Consider the following 16441-nt stretch of genomic DNA (forward strand, 5'->3'; position numbering starts at 1 on the left):
AGAAAGCTTAGATGCTGTTAACTGAGAAGGACAAATTGTGATTTCTGTAATGTAGGTTCTTTGAAATTTGTGTGTCTTTCAGTGTAGTTGCCTCCTGTTTAGGGTTCTTCATCAGTGTGTGTCCTTTGAGGCTGGTAGTACTAAAGGGTTAATTACATAAAGGTAGGAGAGAAGAATTCTGATAACTTTTGGGTGCATCAGGACTTTCTCTACACTAAATTAATGTTTAAAAAACAGCTGAAAGAACAAATTAGTATATCCAGTGAGAGTTAAAAAAAAAGGAAAACAAAAAAAAAAAAAAAAACCCCACAGAAAAAAGGAACAAAAAAAAAAAAGAAAAGGGTTCTTTATGAATTAAGAAAATGCAGTTGGTGAAGAACTCAAAGGTAGAGTATTTATGAAAGTTGAATGACATTGGGGTGGTGCAATGAACTGGATATATTTCCATAAGGGAGTAAGGTTCCTTGGGAAAAAAAAAAAAAAAAAGAAGTTTAGAAGTCTGAACTTTCTATTCTTTATATTTTTTTTAACCTCCACCTTCATAGGAGTCCATTGGTACTTACGAGGTCTAGCAAGAGTGGAAACGATGAAATTAAGATGGTAATTTATCAAGAGGAACAGTTTCAAAGAGATTCCTAGTTCAGGAAATCAGTTGCTTTAGATATACAGAAAATTTGCACCACACAGAACTGTAGGATTTGCTGTCAGTAAAAGAAAAAAGGGAATAATATTGCTTGTTCATCAGGTGATTGAAGAAAAACAGCTTTGCCTTTTGTCAGGTGTTCAGAAGGAGCCAGCAGCTCCTTCCATTATTCTCAGTTGTTTGTACATTGTTCTCAACACTTTTTTGCAGCTCATTTGTAACTACATAAGGTTCATCAAAAGTAACAACTAATGTAGCAGAATTTTCTGTAATAGAACTATTAGAACAGGCTTTGAGGAAAAAAAGACTACAAAGGGAAATACTGACACCTTCAGAAGCTTTGCATTGATGTAGTGTGTGATATAAAATGGCAGAAATGTAACCAAGCTGTAAGCATTTTGCTTATATGTTCTATTGTTAATAAACAAGTGTTGGTAAATCCCTGAAGGACACTTTCTTTTAACCATAAAACCTGGATCTTCAATTTTCAAGGTAAAGTGCTATTGAACGGGATTCTCCAGCACCAACTATATTGTCTTAGAGGAAGAAATTTAGCCTATGCTGTAACTTGTATAATTTTTTTTTTTGGTATCTTTTGTGAGATTGACAGTTCGTGTTCAGATTTGGAGGTTACTGGTCCCTCTGTCTAGAATTGGTATAAAATACAGTAAGATAAGATGCCTGTACACAGTCAGTGTTGATTACTTTAGAGTGTTATCCTTCTGGAGTAAAGATTGGAAGCAAATGTTTGAACTGTCTATGAGTAGACTGTCTGCCTAAAATCATACAGCTTATGCTGTGTAGAGCAGATAGCAGTGGAGCAGATAGCAGATATTTTTTCGTTTTTGTTTTTTTTTTTTTGTAGCCTTCACTGAAGTCACTTATGTTTTCACTGTCCATTGGTATTCTTAGAACAGCATAATTCCATGGTTTATGCTACAGTTTGAAATTTTTCTTTCGTCCTACTCTGGAAACTGCTTATAAAAAGGTGTCCCTCTTGTTTTATTACTTTCTTCCTCTGTCATGCTGGCCTTGGTAAATGTAAGAGATGGTATACATTTTCATCTGTCATCTGTGCATTGTGCCCCGCTTAATGTGTTATTCATTTTTTTACATTATACATTGCAGCAGGCTGTGTATGTTTTGACACATGCAGAACACAAAAGCTGTGCTTTTGTATAGCACTGGGGGAGGGAAATTTTTTGTAAACAGACGTTTCTTAGAGCAGCTTACTGTAGCACTGTTAAAATGAGTAATAATCATGAGTTATACTACATGCTCTGTGGGTTGCTTTTCTTCAGGAGAATATTTTTGTCTCTTGGCATCTATGATGTGGAGAGATGATCTCTTAAATAAAGGAAAATTTGCATACAAAATAAGATGGAGATGGTATAAGTGAGCACTGCTGAAAACAACATCACATGAAGTGATAACAGCCTTAACAACAGCATAAGTATCTTCTGCTCTGAAAAAAAGTCCCAGTTATCTGCAGTACTATTCAGATGCTAGGCAGCAATCAAGTGATATACTGTACCTTTATAATTCTGCAAGAGATTGTCCGAGTTTGGATTTAGGCTCAGGAATTTACTGAATTAAAAATGCTTGGTTCAAACAAGTTATCTTGTGGTAATGATGATGCTCCAATCAGTTTTCTGCTGCCCTTGTTTAGCACAGTACCTCTTGAAAATAAACTGTTAGGTTTTGTAGTCATAGCTTCTCAGTTCGCCACCACACATTTTCTTATTTGCTTAGGTCATACTGTTTGAAACAGTGTTAATGACAGCATCTTTCTTAATGACATGGACAAAGGGAGTTGAAGAACCCTGAATGTGACTGAATCCTGATTCCCAAAGATTCAGCAGAGTAAAACTTATTCGCAGCAGGGGCTGTGGATGACCTAATGTCTGGAAGGCCCTTTTAAAAAGTATTTTATAAATTCTGGTGGAAAAATCTGTCATTTCATATTAGATATCCATTAGTTTGATAGAAAGAATTGCTGTTGGTGTTATTTCTGAACCATGATCAGGCTTTGGAGGACAGAAATGAAATTAAAACAGCACACCAGGAGTGACCAACAAGATGGTTGGTAACACACCAACAAGGTGGTTGGTGACAGCCAGCATAGCTTCACTAAGGGAAAATCCTGCCTGACCAATTTGGTGGCCTTCTATGATGGGGCTACAGAACTGATAGGCAGGGGTAGAGCTGCTGACATCATCTCCCTGGACTTGTGCAAAGCGTTTGACACTGTTCTGCGCAACATCCTTGTCTCTAAATTGGAGAGATATCAATTTGGTGGATGGACCACTCGGTGGATAAAGAGCTGGCTGGATGGCCACACGCAAAGAGTTGTGGTCAATGGCTCAGTGTCCAGCTGGAGACCAGTAATGAGTGGTGTTCCTCAGGGATCGGTGTTGGGACCGGTCTTGTTCAACATATTTGTCGGTGACATGGACAGTGGGATTGAGTGCACTCTCAGCAAGTTTGCTGATGACACCAAGCTGTGTGGTTTGGTTGATACGCTGGAGGGAAGGAATGGCATCCAGAGGGACTTAGACACGCTTGTAAGGTGGGCTGATGCCAACCTTATGAAGTTTAACCATGCCAAGTGCAAGGTGCTACACCTGGGTCAGAGCAATCCCAGGCACAGCTACAGGTTGGGCAGAGAAGAGATTGAGAGCAGCCCTGCGGAGAAGGACTTGGGGGTGTTGGTTGATGAGAAACTTAACATGAGCCGGCTTCAGTGTGCGCTCACAGCCCAGAAAGCCAACCGTATCCTGGGCTGCATCAAAAGGAGCGTGGCCAGCAGGTGATCCTGCCCCTCTACTCTGCTCTTGTGAGACCTCACCCGGAGCATTGTGTGCAGTTCTGGTGTCCTCAACATGAAAAGGACATGGAACAGTTGGAACAAGTCCAGAGGAGGGCCACGAGGATGATCAGAGGACTGGAGCACCTCCCATATGAAGATAGGCTGAGGAAGTTGGGGCTGTTCAGCCTGGAGAAGAGAAGGCTCTGTGGAGACCTCATAGCAGCCTTCCAATATCTGAAGGGGGCCTATAGGGGTGCTGGGGAGGGACTCTTCATTAGGGACCTGTAGTGACAGGACAAGGGGTAATGGGTTAAAACTTAAACAGGGGAGGTTTAGATTGGATATAAGGAGGAAGTCCTTTACTGTGATGGTGCTGAGACACTGGAATGGGTTGGCCAAGGAAGATGTGAATGCTCCATGCCTGGCAGTGTTCAAGGCCAGGCTGGACAGAGCCTTGGGTGACATGGTTTAGTGTGAGGTGTCCCTACCTATGGCAGGAGGGGTTGGAGCTAGGTGATCTTAAGCTGCTTTCCACCCCTACCTATTCTATGATTCTGGGGTGATTTATGGCTGAGAAAAGGATGATCATTCTAGTTTTTCTCGATGTAATACCCAACCTGTTGCTTTTCTGTTTGTTGTATTCCTGCTACAGTGGGTTATTTTTTTGAGTTTTTTATTTTGCAGTATGCTACTGTGTAATCTGCATGGGGGTGCTGTAAAGAGAATTGGAAATACAATTCTGACCACTGTTACGTGTTGATGATTGAGTGGATTGCTTTTCAGCTATTGGACCCTGGGATACTTCTGTGAGATTTGTGTACTTCAACAGAAAGAAAACTAAATGTGATCTGGGGTAGAGGACTACCAAACTGAGTTTAGTTTTAGTTCTCTGGGACCTTCCTGATGTGTGTCTGATGAAACATATGAAGGTTTAGGTAGCCCAAGACTTACATCAGGACATTGAAGGCCGGTTGCTGGTCCATGTGCTGCTTCTATTGCAGTCATAGCTGAGGAAACCTGCTTACTAGCTATTGAAGTACAGTCTTCCAGAGTGGAAAGAGTTGGAGCTGACCTCGGAATCTTGTTGGTTTTCCTTAGCTAGTGCTCTTACTGTTAAAAATTGGGCATGCAATATTAGCCATCCAGCCATTCCAAATATAATTCTGCTTGTGGTCAGCTGTTGTTTACGCTTACCCGTGTTGCTGGTAGAGACATGATTTGCGATGAAAATGCTAAGTCAAGATTTAGTATAGTCATGGCACTGCAGCCTGGAAGCAGCTGAAGGTGTTAGTGACCAAGTACTATCCTTAAAAAGGTAAGATACAGTCGTTAAGATAGTCCCATGGGTCATTTTTGCTGATGAAGCACGGGTGAGTAGAGATACCTGCTTCCTTACTCAACTTTATAAACACTTTGTAGTTGTGAATTTGTGAATTTGTTGTATGCAAGGTTCTCGCTTGGCTGTTGGCAATTCTCGTCAGACCCCTTTGAAAGATACTAGGGTGCTTTTTGAACTCCACACCTCATATGGAATCAAGTGGGGCTACATGGGGCTTGAACTCTTGTTTTTTTCATTACTATCCGGATAATTTTGTTGTTATTAAGTGGAAGTTTGGCAAATTAAGGCTTTTTGTAAGGAGTGCCATTTGTTTCCCATAAATGTGAGCCTTCATCTCTAGTAGATCTTACATAATTTGAATCAAATTTCATTCTTAGGTTTACCTGTATTCTTAGAGCAGAGAGGGCATTTAAAAGCTATTGGAAACATCTATTTCAAAACCAGATAAAGCTCTGGATAAGAGATGCTTTTTCTGTTTCCCAGTTTAAGATTCTGTTATCTGTGCTAGAAGTGTACTGGTTTTGAATAGGAGTAATTTGGAGTCATCAACTTAACCAGTAATTAAAGCTGTTCTTCCAGCTATATGTTTGCAGATGCTATGTCAGAGGAAAGGAAATACTCAGTAATCTTCACCAGAGTCTGTAACAGAATGTGTAAAAATAACTATTGGAATGTGTCAGTAGAGAAACATTGCTGTTTGTGATCTCTCTCCATTGCTGCGTATTGTATCATGGGCTGCTTGCAGACCATGACGTGTTCTAAAGAAGACACTGAGGAAGATGAATCTGTGCTCTAATATAAATACTGATAGAATTGTGGGTTTACAGCATACATGATATAGATGTCATTTCAATCTCCAGATACATTCATAGTTCTCTTGAGCTTTTGCCAAAAAAAATCTCATAGCATCTTGCCCTTAAATGTTCTGCTAAATCCAGAACCTTTCTATCTGTAGAGGATACAGCAGAGAATGTAATACTGCTTGGTTTTAAGAGACTTATGCTTGCAAAAAAATAAAGTTTTGAGTTTGGTGTGGTTTTTCATTTTTGGGAGGTTTGTGGTTGAGGTGTTGTTTTGTTGTTTTTTTTTTCCCTTCCCCCTGATTATGTTAACTTTAAATGTATGCAGTATAAGCCTTTCCTTATGTTATGTTGACCTACTCTTTTAAAACCAGTTATTTGTAGTGCATTCTCTCTCCTTAGTTCCAGTCATAGCATTTGCAAATTTCTGTATGATATAAGAAAATTTGACTTAAGTGAACAGTAGAAAATGTTAGTCTTTTATATAATTTTGGAACTTGGAGGCAAAAGAGTCTTGGGAGTTGCCTTGAAGAAGCAACTTATGGAAGGTGCTTGTGAGAAAAAGGAAGAGAGGGAAGACATTCATGGAAGTAAAAGTACACTGTACAAGAAGTGGGTGTTATTCATTGCCTCATCAAAAGTGCAGAAGATAGAAAATATTTGTCTACAGTTATCATGTAAAGAGATTTGAAAAAACTAGCAGTGTTTAGTAGATGAAATAATAGTAAAGTGTGTTCTCCGTAGTAAATACTTCAGTGATACTTGTTAATTCTCTTTACTGTGTGAAACCAACATATGTATTGTTCAGTCTCAAGCTTCGCATTTAGCAGTAATTATATAAGCAGTGTATAGCAGTAGGGATCCGTACTGTGTAGAAAAGAAATTTTTGTAATGCTTTCAAGTAATTCAATCAAATATCCTTCCAGCACCAGCTGCTAAATTAGAGGAAGAGGAACTTAGGTGAAAAAGTGGCAAAATACATTCCAAGTACAGCAGCTTCCTCTAAAGTATTAGCTACTCAAGGCACACTAGTGAAACTATGCTGTCAGCAGGGTGAAAGGCCTTAAAGTGAGTAGTAACAGCATTCTGAATTACTATGTACAGGCCATCTATAGCATATAGAGGTAGTCATCTAAATAACCTCAGCCTGAGACAGGAGCTTAATCACCATAATATTGTCACAGTTTCTGTAACCTGTTTTTAATAAATACTCTACTTTTTTTGTGTGTGTGTTTCAGAGATCCAGCTTACTTTGATGAAAATTGGCTGAACAGGATCAAAACAGAAGTAGGAAATAACTGGAGGCTAAAGGTATTTGACTTTGCTTGTCTGTGAGTCTGTATTTCAGTTCTTAATAAAATGTTGAAACCTAAATATTAGCGTATTTCTAGATTATGACCTTGCTTTATAATACAGCATTTTGAATTTTAGACCATTTTAATTACTTATGGTTTTTATGTTGTTAGTCCTGTACAGTTTAGTGAAAAAGATAATTTGAGTTTGTAAATTGGTTTCAGTATTTAAAAGAAAATGTTGAAATAAATTTTATACATTCATTACTTCTCTTTGTTTGTCGAATTTTGAGTGAAAGGTTTTTTTTAAATGCAAAAGAAAGTAGCATTAAAAACAGCTTTGAGAAGCAGTTGCATAAAATGGTAGAATAATAAGCAATTTATTTAAATAAAAACAGTAAAGTGTTTTTTGTTTTACATGCTCAGTAGCTGTGCAGAGCTGACATTTAAGGGAGGAAGTTGTGTTTTTTTCCCTGTGTTGTTTGTACTCAGCATGTTTTTAACCACAGTCTATTTGCTGGGTCATTTGTATCACTTGGTATTCTAGTACTTTCTCTGCAAACCTTAAGTTTTTTTAAATAGAATTTACAGTGCTGTGGCCGAAGAACATAGTTTCACTGTAGATTTAAGTGCAGTTTCTGACAAGTTTTGTTCAGAGAATGATATATGTAACTTTATAAATGGCCATTTCTGGCCTGACTCCTTGGGGAAACAAAATAGTGATGGTTTGTCTGTTAGTTCATGTTTCCTATGAAACTATTTTGTTCTGGCTACCAAAACCTCTTCTGAACTTCTTGGGGAAGGGCTATAACTGTGAAGTGCTCTAGTAATTACAGGCTCATCAACATCACTGGCTGAATAGAATGAACACACAAGTAAGTGCCACCTGAGACAAGGAGGGACCATGCTGCTACTATGTATGTTTTGACTTGGCCAGCAGATCTGTCAGTGTGGTTTCTGCTGCCTGGCCAGTTGGGTGCAAGTCTGGACTGCTTGAGAATGTATTATCTTCTATCTTCCAGGGCTGCCAGCAAAAATGTGGGTACATTGATGAGGCTATATTGTCTGGCTAGTGAATAAAAGATGTGATCCCTAGAAAAAAAAATCTTTAGGTGTGCTGCTTGAGAGCAGTTAACTTCAATGAACTTTTCAAAGCAGCATATGGAATTGCAAGTGAACAGCTGCATACGAGGTTTTATTTTTCTGTAAAATATTTGTTGCTTTTCTCTAAGGAATATTAAATTCTTTGCTGGTGAATTTGGAGAATAACAAATTGAGAACTGTTTGGTTTAATAGCACTTCAGTGCTGATTGAAAGCAGAGGAGTAGCTTCTGTATCTTTCATATGGAGCCTGAGCAATATTTTTTTTTTTTTTATGTCTCCCACCAGTTTGGCAAATACTAAGGCTTAGCAGGTGTGAATAAAAAAAAATAAAAATTGAAAAAAGCTAAAAAGCTGAGCAATCTGGTAACTTCCTTATGTGATTGAGGCTGGAAAAACAACAGGTCAATTTTCAGTTTCTTGCTGATGTCACTCTTTTTTCTTTTCTTTTTTTTTTTCCCTGTCATAAATATATGTAAATGGGAACATAAGACTTTATTTTTTTTTTTTTTTTAATTTTATATATAAAGTTTTTATATACCACTTCCCTTTTTATGCAGAATACTAAAAGGCACAAATGTGATATTTTAACTCTTACTGTGCAAGCAGGAAAGTAATCTTATACTATCCAACTGTTCCTCTTCTAAATATGTGAGTTAACACTATTAGTAATCTAGTTGTTCAAATCTCTTGTGAGCTAATCCATTTGTAGAAGTGCTTTCAACTGGTGCATTTCTGTTGTTTTGGTACTAGATATAAAATGTGGAAAACATACTCTCCATAATTATGATATAGATTTCCCTTCATATTTTAAGAAGCACCATATGAAATTATTATTGGGTTGTCTTACTACCTGACAAGTTATGCTAATGAACTGAATTATATTCTTGTTGCTAAACATGGTTGCTCTTTGCCTCTAATATCGTATGGTGTAGCATTCACCACTTACGCAAGCTCTTAGTATTATGAGCCACATAAAGGAGCCAGTCTAGTAGGGGAAGTTAAGAAAAAACAAACTAAAATGTAGGTAGTTCTATTTTGTGGAATAATGGTTAGGAGGGCCTGATAGAGGTTAGTTTAGGCCTGATAAGCCTTCCTAACTACTGCTGAAAGAGATATTCAGAAAATTGTGCAGTTGTTAACTTTGAATTGGATGCTGTCCTGTTTATTCCTGTTTACTGGAACAAACAATATTTTTTTTTTCAGCAGTTCTCTTGCTGGTAACTGCAGGAATGCAGTCTTAGGAAAATATTTTTCATGTTGCTGTACGAGTTTAAAGAAGTACATAAGTTTACAGGGATGTTTGTTCTTGATTTCAGAGCAGGTTGTCTTGACTTGAGAGATTGGGCAATGCACGCGATAGAAAAGGAGAAATATTAGAACTCAGAGGACTTGCAAAGCATGAAGCATTGAGCAAGCATTTTGTGTTGCAGCTGGGCAGATCTTTGATGTGCTTACTGAAGAAACATGTTTTTACTTCTTTGGTGTTAAAATTTCTGGGGCATAGCATACATCAATTTACAGAGACATTTGTTTTCCCTTGGGCAACAAAACTCCTACTTTCAGTGCTGTCTTAACTGCAACTTCATGTTGGGGGGCTGGGGGTTAAAAAAGGGGAGGCAAAGACATACCCATTTCCTGATTTAGAAATGCACATTTTAATAATCAGAGTTCCAACTGTGTATACACTAGTATTTCATGCTGAAGAAAATGACATTTTGAAGATAAAATGTCCTTTATTGAAAGTGGGAAATGGCATACAAAATAATTCTGTTGCCAAAATTTTGTAGGAATGAAATTTCCTGATCAGGAAACAAGATTAGTACAGGAATACTAGTAACAGAAAAGAAATTTGAACAGTTAAAGATTTGGATATACGCATGTCAGTTCTGGCAGTTACAGAATATGTTGTTGACTGTCTAATTGATGAGATAAAAATGGATTTTTTTTCCCCCTTCCATTCAGTATAGTCATATGTAGCTTGGGAAAGGAAGGAAATACGTTGTGAGCTTTATTTCTGGCCTTTTTTTTTTTTTTCCTGGACTTCTTTCTTTGGCTTTCAGACTACAGTATCAGTTTTAAGTACAGTTTTATTGATGTTTAATGGTAGGAAACTGTTCCATTTTGTTCCATTACTGAACAGTGCATTCAAACAATAGAAGCCACTAGACTTTCTGCAACTTAGTACAGTTTGAATGCTTTGTGTTTGGTACAATATTGCAAAATAGAGTAACCACAGAAATTAGAGCATGGACTGCTTAGTGCTGTAATCTGAGTAAGCAAACATGATTTTTGAGAATTGGTTTTAACTCCCTGCAGTAGTACAGGTATGTTTGCTCCGAATTTCTTCATGGTACAAGCTGGGATTTATAATTTAAAATCATTTAGGGATTTATTTTTGCAGAAGACAGGTTGGAAGGGATTAACCCCCCAAAGCTGGTGGTATAACCTTTCTCTAGGGTCCATTTATAATTGGTGAAGAGACATGTTCTCACAGAATGCAGTTTAGTGCAGAAACCTAATGTGTGTGGTGGGAACGAGGCATGCACACTGTCTCTCCCTTCCCAGCCCATCCTTTTAAGTGCACTTTTAAGTGCACCTGGAAAGAATATGTACCTTAATGAAATATCTGCAGTTGATTCATTAAGAATTCTCTCACCACTTGCAAGTTTGCCCCGCCAACACTTCCAGAAGTTACAAAGTTCTTAATTATAATTTGTGTGAAGCGAAATAGGTCTATATGTAATTACCCAGGGAAGATAACTGCTGAACAGCATGTCAGAACATTTGGGTTCCTGCTAAGACATATCAGGACCTGAAATGTGCAAGCATAAGTCAATTTACACAGAATCTTCAGCACAGACAGGATTTCAGTCATACATGTGATATAAGGATAAATGCAAAACTGGGGACTGGCTGTCATAATGTGAGAGAGAAAACAAAAGATTAGATAGCCCATGCTCCCTTTTTGACAGCAGAAGCTTAAGGGCATCTCTACTCCCCACTTCATCCTTTTGTTGGTCAAGTATATTCATAAAATGAAATCTAGATGGACTACCCTTACAGACCCTCAGTTTGCAAGCAGGAAGTAAATTGTACTAAAATAAAAATAGAGATTTCATATGACGGGGGGGTTGGGAAGGGGAGGAAACAGGAGAAAACATCAAAGTCGTATGTTGTTGACAGATCATGTGTTGCCTTCAGTAACCCAGGGCACATCATGTCTGCTTTCATTCCAGTCAGTTTATCGAGCTAATGCTGTGTAATAAGGGCCAGTCTTACACTGAACAGTGTGTGGTAGCTATGTAGTACTACTACGATACAGCCAAGATGGTTGTAAACTGAGAGGGTAATTATCATTTAACAGAAGGAACATCCACACAGCTCTGTATGGATATTAGTGAAATCTAGGTGTTCAAAGAATGAATGGTAACAAGCAGGTTCCCTTTGTGCATGCACTAGTTGAAAGCAAATGTCCTCCCCTTGGTAATATGAGACTGTGGAAATAAACCATGAAATGACAGATGGAAAGGAGATTGAAAATGGATAGAGTTTCATCTATTCATCTATTAATCTATTCTAGAAATATTTAGTAATACATCTATTATGAGTTGCAACAGCTTTTAAAGTGGAATAAGGCATAGTTGCCAGTATTTCTGCCCCCCTTGCTCCCTCCATAAGTTTTCTGTCTCATCTGACAAAGGTATGGGTGCAGGGAATGGATGTGGAAGGGATTGGGAAGAGAGTGTATTTGTTTTTTAAGGGAAAGAAGGAAATCAGGATGCTGATGCAAATGAATAAGCATCCTGTATGATCATGGGCTGATCTCCAAAGGATGATACAGTGATTTATAGTCATGATTAATACTGGAAATTCTATCTGTTGTGTTCTGTCATTGTGGCTTTGAGTTACCGTCTGGGCTTAAACCATGGCAGTGATTTAGTGTTCTTTCTTAACTAGTTATAGTTAGATTTTGAACAGCCATCACCTGCTGTGATTTAGAATTTTGATGTAATTTGTTGTCTTCAATGCTTTCAAGTGCTGTTCTTAATTTTCATTTGCCTAAAGTCTTCCTTGTAAGAACTTATGCTATAACCTGCCAAATGTTGGAGTTACTGTGTTGAATCTCAAAATACAAAACATATGTAGTAGTTTCCCCATGATGATTATCTGCCAGTTGCAGTAGAACCATTTAAGTGTACTCACTGCAGATGAGCTAAAGAAAAAAAATCAAGAACCCTCTGAGTAATACTGAAGATCATTTAGCTTAAACCAGTCTATAAGGGAGCTTCTTTAGCCTTACAATTATCAGATTGTGTGCCAGATACAAAGATGGTACAGTTAACTCTTGAAAGCAAATTATCTTAGTACTGCTGTTTGGAATAAACCGGCAGTACTAAGTGGAATAAAATAGGACCTTAGATGAGATTTTTTTTTTTTTCCAGTTTGTTTGCTGCTTTCTTTTTCCAAGGATGCTGTCCTATATGTTAGTTTTGATGACAGATTTTGATCAATACTGATTTTATTCCAGCATCTCAAATCTAACTAAGCTTTATAAAAGTTTCATGGAGGAATATGACTCTTTGTATTTAAGGGATTTTAATTCAAACAATGCTTACAAGAAGAGGGGAAAAGAAGTATTTTGTAGGTGGGTAACTTCCACTTTATTTCTCATTGTTTGGGATTATGTTCAAGTTCAAGTTTTCTCACAATATTCTCATTGGCAAACTAGACTTAAATTCTTCAACATGGTCTTTGCGTTTCTGTGGCACTTTCTGCAGCAGACTCAGGTAAATTGTAAACTGGAAGATTTTAATGAATCAAGTTTGACAATTACATTCCAATCAGTTCAGTATTTGTTGTGGTGATTTGATATCAAAATAAAATTATTTACATTTCTTTAAATTCTTAAATCTTGCAGACTTTGGTTATGATTGTGCATAGCCTTTGGGAGTGGTCATGGTGATTGCTTTTGGTTGGATAGCTAGAAGATAGTTGTAGTTTTCACAGAAACATGACATACAATGTGTAATATTACAGAAATAGCAGGTGTTTGGGAGTAGAAGGTGTAAACCTCAAAGGAAACTAATTACTATGCTCTTATAGGAGGGACAGTATATGATATACAGGTGCTATTACGTAGCATCTCCATCACTCATTCTTTGCAGAACCTTTTTATAGATTTCATAGAATGATGATATTTTACACTGGAAAGAATGTGTAATTTCATAGTAAATAAGAACCCTCAAGAGCCCAGCTGCTAACTTTAACAATGCTAAGTCTATCATATAAACCATGTCCCAAAGTGCCACGTCAACATGTCTTTTGCAGCCTGTTCCAGTGCTTGATAACCCTTTCAGTGCAGAAATTTTCCTCAGTATCGAATCTAAACCTTCCCTGGCAGAGCTTGAGGCAATTACCTCGTGTCCTATTGCATGCTGCTTGGGAAAAAAGACCAACCCCACCTTGCTACAATCTCCTTTCAGGTATCTGTAGAGTGCAAATAAGATCTCTCCTTAGCCTCCATTTCTCCAGACTAAACAACCCCAGTTCCCTCAGCTACTCCCCTGTCTCAGGAGACAAGAGTGCAATTGCTACTATTATCTACATTCCTTGCTTAAATATATGGACTTTAATTGGTGGGAATCTGCAGCTCAGCAAAAAAAATATTTTTTTTTCCCCTAAATATAACTTATGGAATCTATTGGGCATTTTTATAATTTTAAAGGCACTCTTTATCTCAGAGACTTGATGTAAATAGATTTTCTCCAAAAAGGGAGCTATACTCAGCACTAGAGGAGTGTGGCAAGCAGAAGACACTTAATGGATGGTATTGGTTATGCAAGTGAATAGAAGCTGTCTTTGTACAGCAGTGAAGGCATCACTGAGAAATGTGAATTTTGCCCTGACACTCTAAGACAGACATTCAGTTGTAAAGAACTGGGGGTGAGGGTGGCATGACACATGGACAGGCACAAACAAAAATGGAAGAACTAAGATGAATAATTAATAAGAAGGTTAATAAATTAAGCTTACATAGGCTGGGAATAAAGGATGATTTTGAGCAATAGCTGGTACTGGTTTGGGAGAAGAGGTTCATCTCTGCAAAAAAGTAGATCATTGGGTTACTTTAAGAGAAGAAAGGAGGAAAAGAGTGGTTTAACATCCAGATATAAAAATAATCCTAAGATAAATAAGTACTCCAGAAAGATTAATATTTAGAGCCTATCCAAGACCATGTGATGTTTTTCATAAATTTAAATGGGTTCTGTCAATTAACAGAGATTTGTAATCATGTGTGGAGTCTGATCATAAGGGACCATTGCATAAGTTTGATGATTCTAAATAAACTGCTCAAAGTCTCCTTGTGCAAATAGGTGTATGATTCTTTTATATGATTCTTCTGTGATTGCCTACTTTTTGATCATTTCTCTGTAACTTTTTCCATGCATTTACCATATTTCCTTCTTCTTCCTGTCAAATAGGTAAGCAACCTGAAGAAAATTTTAAAAGGAATATTGGATTACAACCATGAGGTAAGAACCATTTTAAGTAATCTACATCTACACTTTTTTTGGTTATGTATTTTAACTAACCCATTTTATGTAGTTTGTATTCTGCTGATTAAATTGTGACTTTTTCTTGCAAAATATTTGGCTTACAGAGCATTTCATGGCCTGTTCTCAGGTTTAGACTTCTCTAAAACTTCTCACTTACTTTATTGAATAGTCAGAGCTTCCAGAGGAGTCTGATGTGCAAATTCTGTCATACAAATAGCAGAGGTCTTTGCTGACTATGTTCCAATTATGGACTTGTGTTTGATTTTTGTCCCTTTCTCCCCCACTGCAGCTGAAGACTGCTGCTGTTTGGTTTTTGTTTGCTTGTTTGGTTTTTTGGTTGTGTTTGTTGTTTTTTTTTTTTTACCTTGAGAGACTAAAGAGTATTTTTAGCCTCTCCCCACATTAAAGTTTTTGATTAAATATTTTAATCCTGAGATGTCAAAGTCTGCCCTTGGCATTCCCTCTTAGGCTATTGAGCAAAGTCTGCCCTTGGCATTCCCTCTTAGGCTATTGAGCAAAGTCTGCCCTTGGCATTCCCTCTTAGGCTATTGAGCAAATTCAGAATTGAACCACTCTAGAGGAGATTTGATACAGTTTTTTTTTTAGCTGTGAATCTTCAGCTGAAATACACTTTTAGTTTCAGTGATGTTTTGCGGCAAATTGATCTGTACAGGCTGCAGCATAAAATCCATAATGTGTATGTTCTGGACATTGCATATTTTAAAATACTAGCTTCTCAGAAATACTTTGGAGAGGAAGGTGTTTGTTAACAAACTTAAGTCTATTCCTTTTTGAATAGATTTTTAGAAAGAAAAAGTTAAACTGATAAGCTGAAATAAATTTTGAAAATAGATGGAAAAGCAAGATGGTTATAACTGACATTCTAGAAAGAAACAAGTAAGGGTTTTTTCTTATAGAAAATTTATATTTGTATGCCAAAGTGATGCCAGCTTATTTCTGGCTATTTAATATATATAATGATTAAGTTTCTAGTATAAAAACTTTACTACCAAGCAAAATGCAAGCCGTTTCAAGCTGATTCAGTTCTGCAAAGATAATGCAGATTTATAAGTTTGACTGGATATTGGTTTGTGGGGTTTTTGGGTGGTTTTTTGTTTTTTTTTTCTGTTGAGATGATGCTTGTGGTGTTAATGGGGATGACCTGGATTCTTCTATGAATCCTGGTTATGTTTTCCTCAACCTCATTCACTCTCCTAGCAGTCATCTTCTACAAAACTATAGATGAGAATGTATGTAGATTTTACCTGATGTAGCTAAAAGCCTTTGAAAAGTGTATATGCTAATTTTGCTAATTTTCAGAAATTTCTATTGCATTCAGGAGAACAGTTTTTCAATAGCTGTCCTACGTTGCTGTCTTTGTCAATTATAGTATGGTAGAACAAGAAGATAACTTTATCTATTTATAGCTTGCACGCTTTGTTATGCCCCAATAATCTTGCTGCAGAACTCTGAGCTCTGGAATTAAACCTAACTTTTTTTTTTTCTTTTTGGTAAAGGTCTTTCATATTTATTTTTTTTTTAAGGGGGATAATGCTCTTTTTTCATTTCAGGATATTTATTGGAGACTCTGTAGTTTTCATATTTCTTTTTTTTTTTGTTGTTGTTGTTGAACTAAAATTATATCATTTATTTCAAAATCCTCTGTTTCAAAATCCTTCACATCCTTGGCTTCTTCATAGTACCTCCTGATATGCCTCTTCCCTTCAGCTTTCTTTAACAGCAATTATAGTATCAGTAACTATGAAGTATTATTGACTTAAATCTGGCATTGGTTTTGAAAGAAATTCAGCAACTACAGAATATATAAACATATCAGGTTTGTATAATTCAAAGAATATTGTGGTTTATTGTATTGTTGCAGTGTATATATATATAT

The 16441-nt window shown here is 37.0% G+C and overlaps 1 protein-coding gene across 4 annotated transcripts in view; it reads left to right on the top strand.

Annotated features, from left to right (window-relative positions):
• HOOK3 (hook microtubule tethering protein 3) overlaps positions 1-16441 on the top strand; it is a 97916-nt gene that overhangs the window by 20853 nt on the left and 60622 nt on the right. For 3 of the 4 annotated variants that reach the window (XM_065663654.1, XM_065663655.1, XM_065663656.1), the window contains exons 3-4: positions 6830-6902; positions 14470-14520. In XM_065663654.1, coding sequence (XP_065519726.1) covers positions 6830-6902; positions 14470-14520 — 124 coding nt within the window. Of the gene's footprint in view, positions 1-6829; positions 6903-12638; positions 12775-14469; positions 14521-16441 lie in introns of those variants that run through there. The other variant, XM_065663657.1, reaches the window with a different exon arrangement.

Source organism: Lathamus discolor, chromosome Z (genome assembly GCF_037157495.1).
Source record: "Lathamus discolor isolate bLatDis1 chromosome Z, bLatDis1.hap1, whole genome shotgun sequence".
Taxonomy (NCBI): domain Eukaryota; kingdom Metazoa; phylum Chordata; class Aves; order Psittaciformes; family Psittacidae; genus Lathamus; species Lathamus discolor.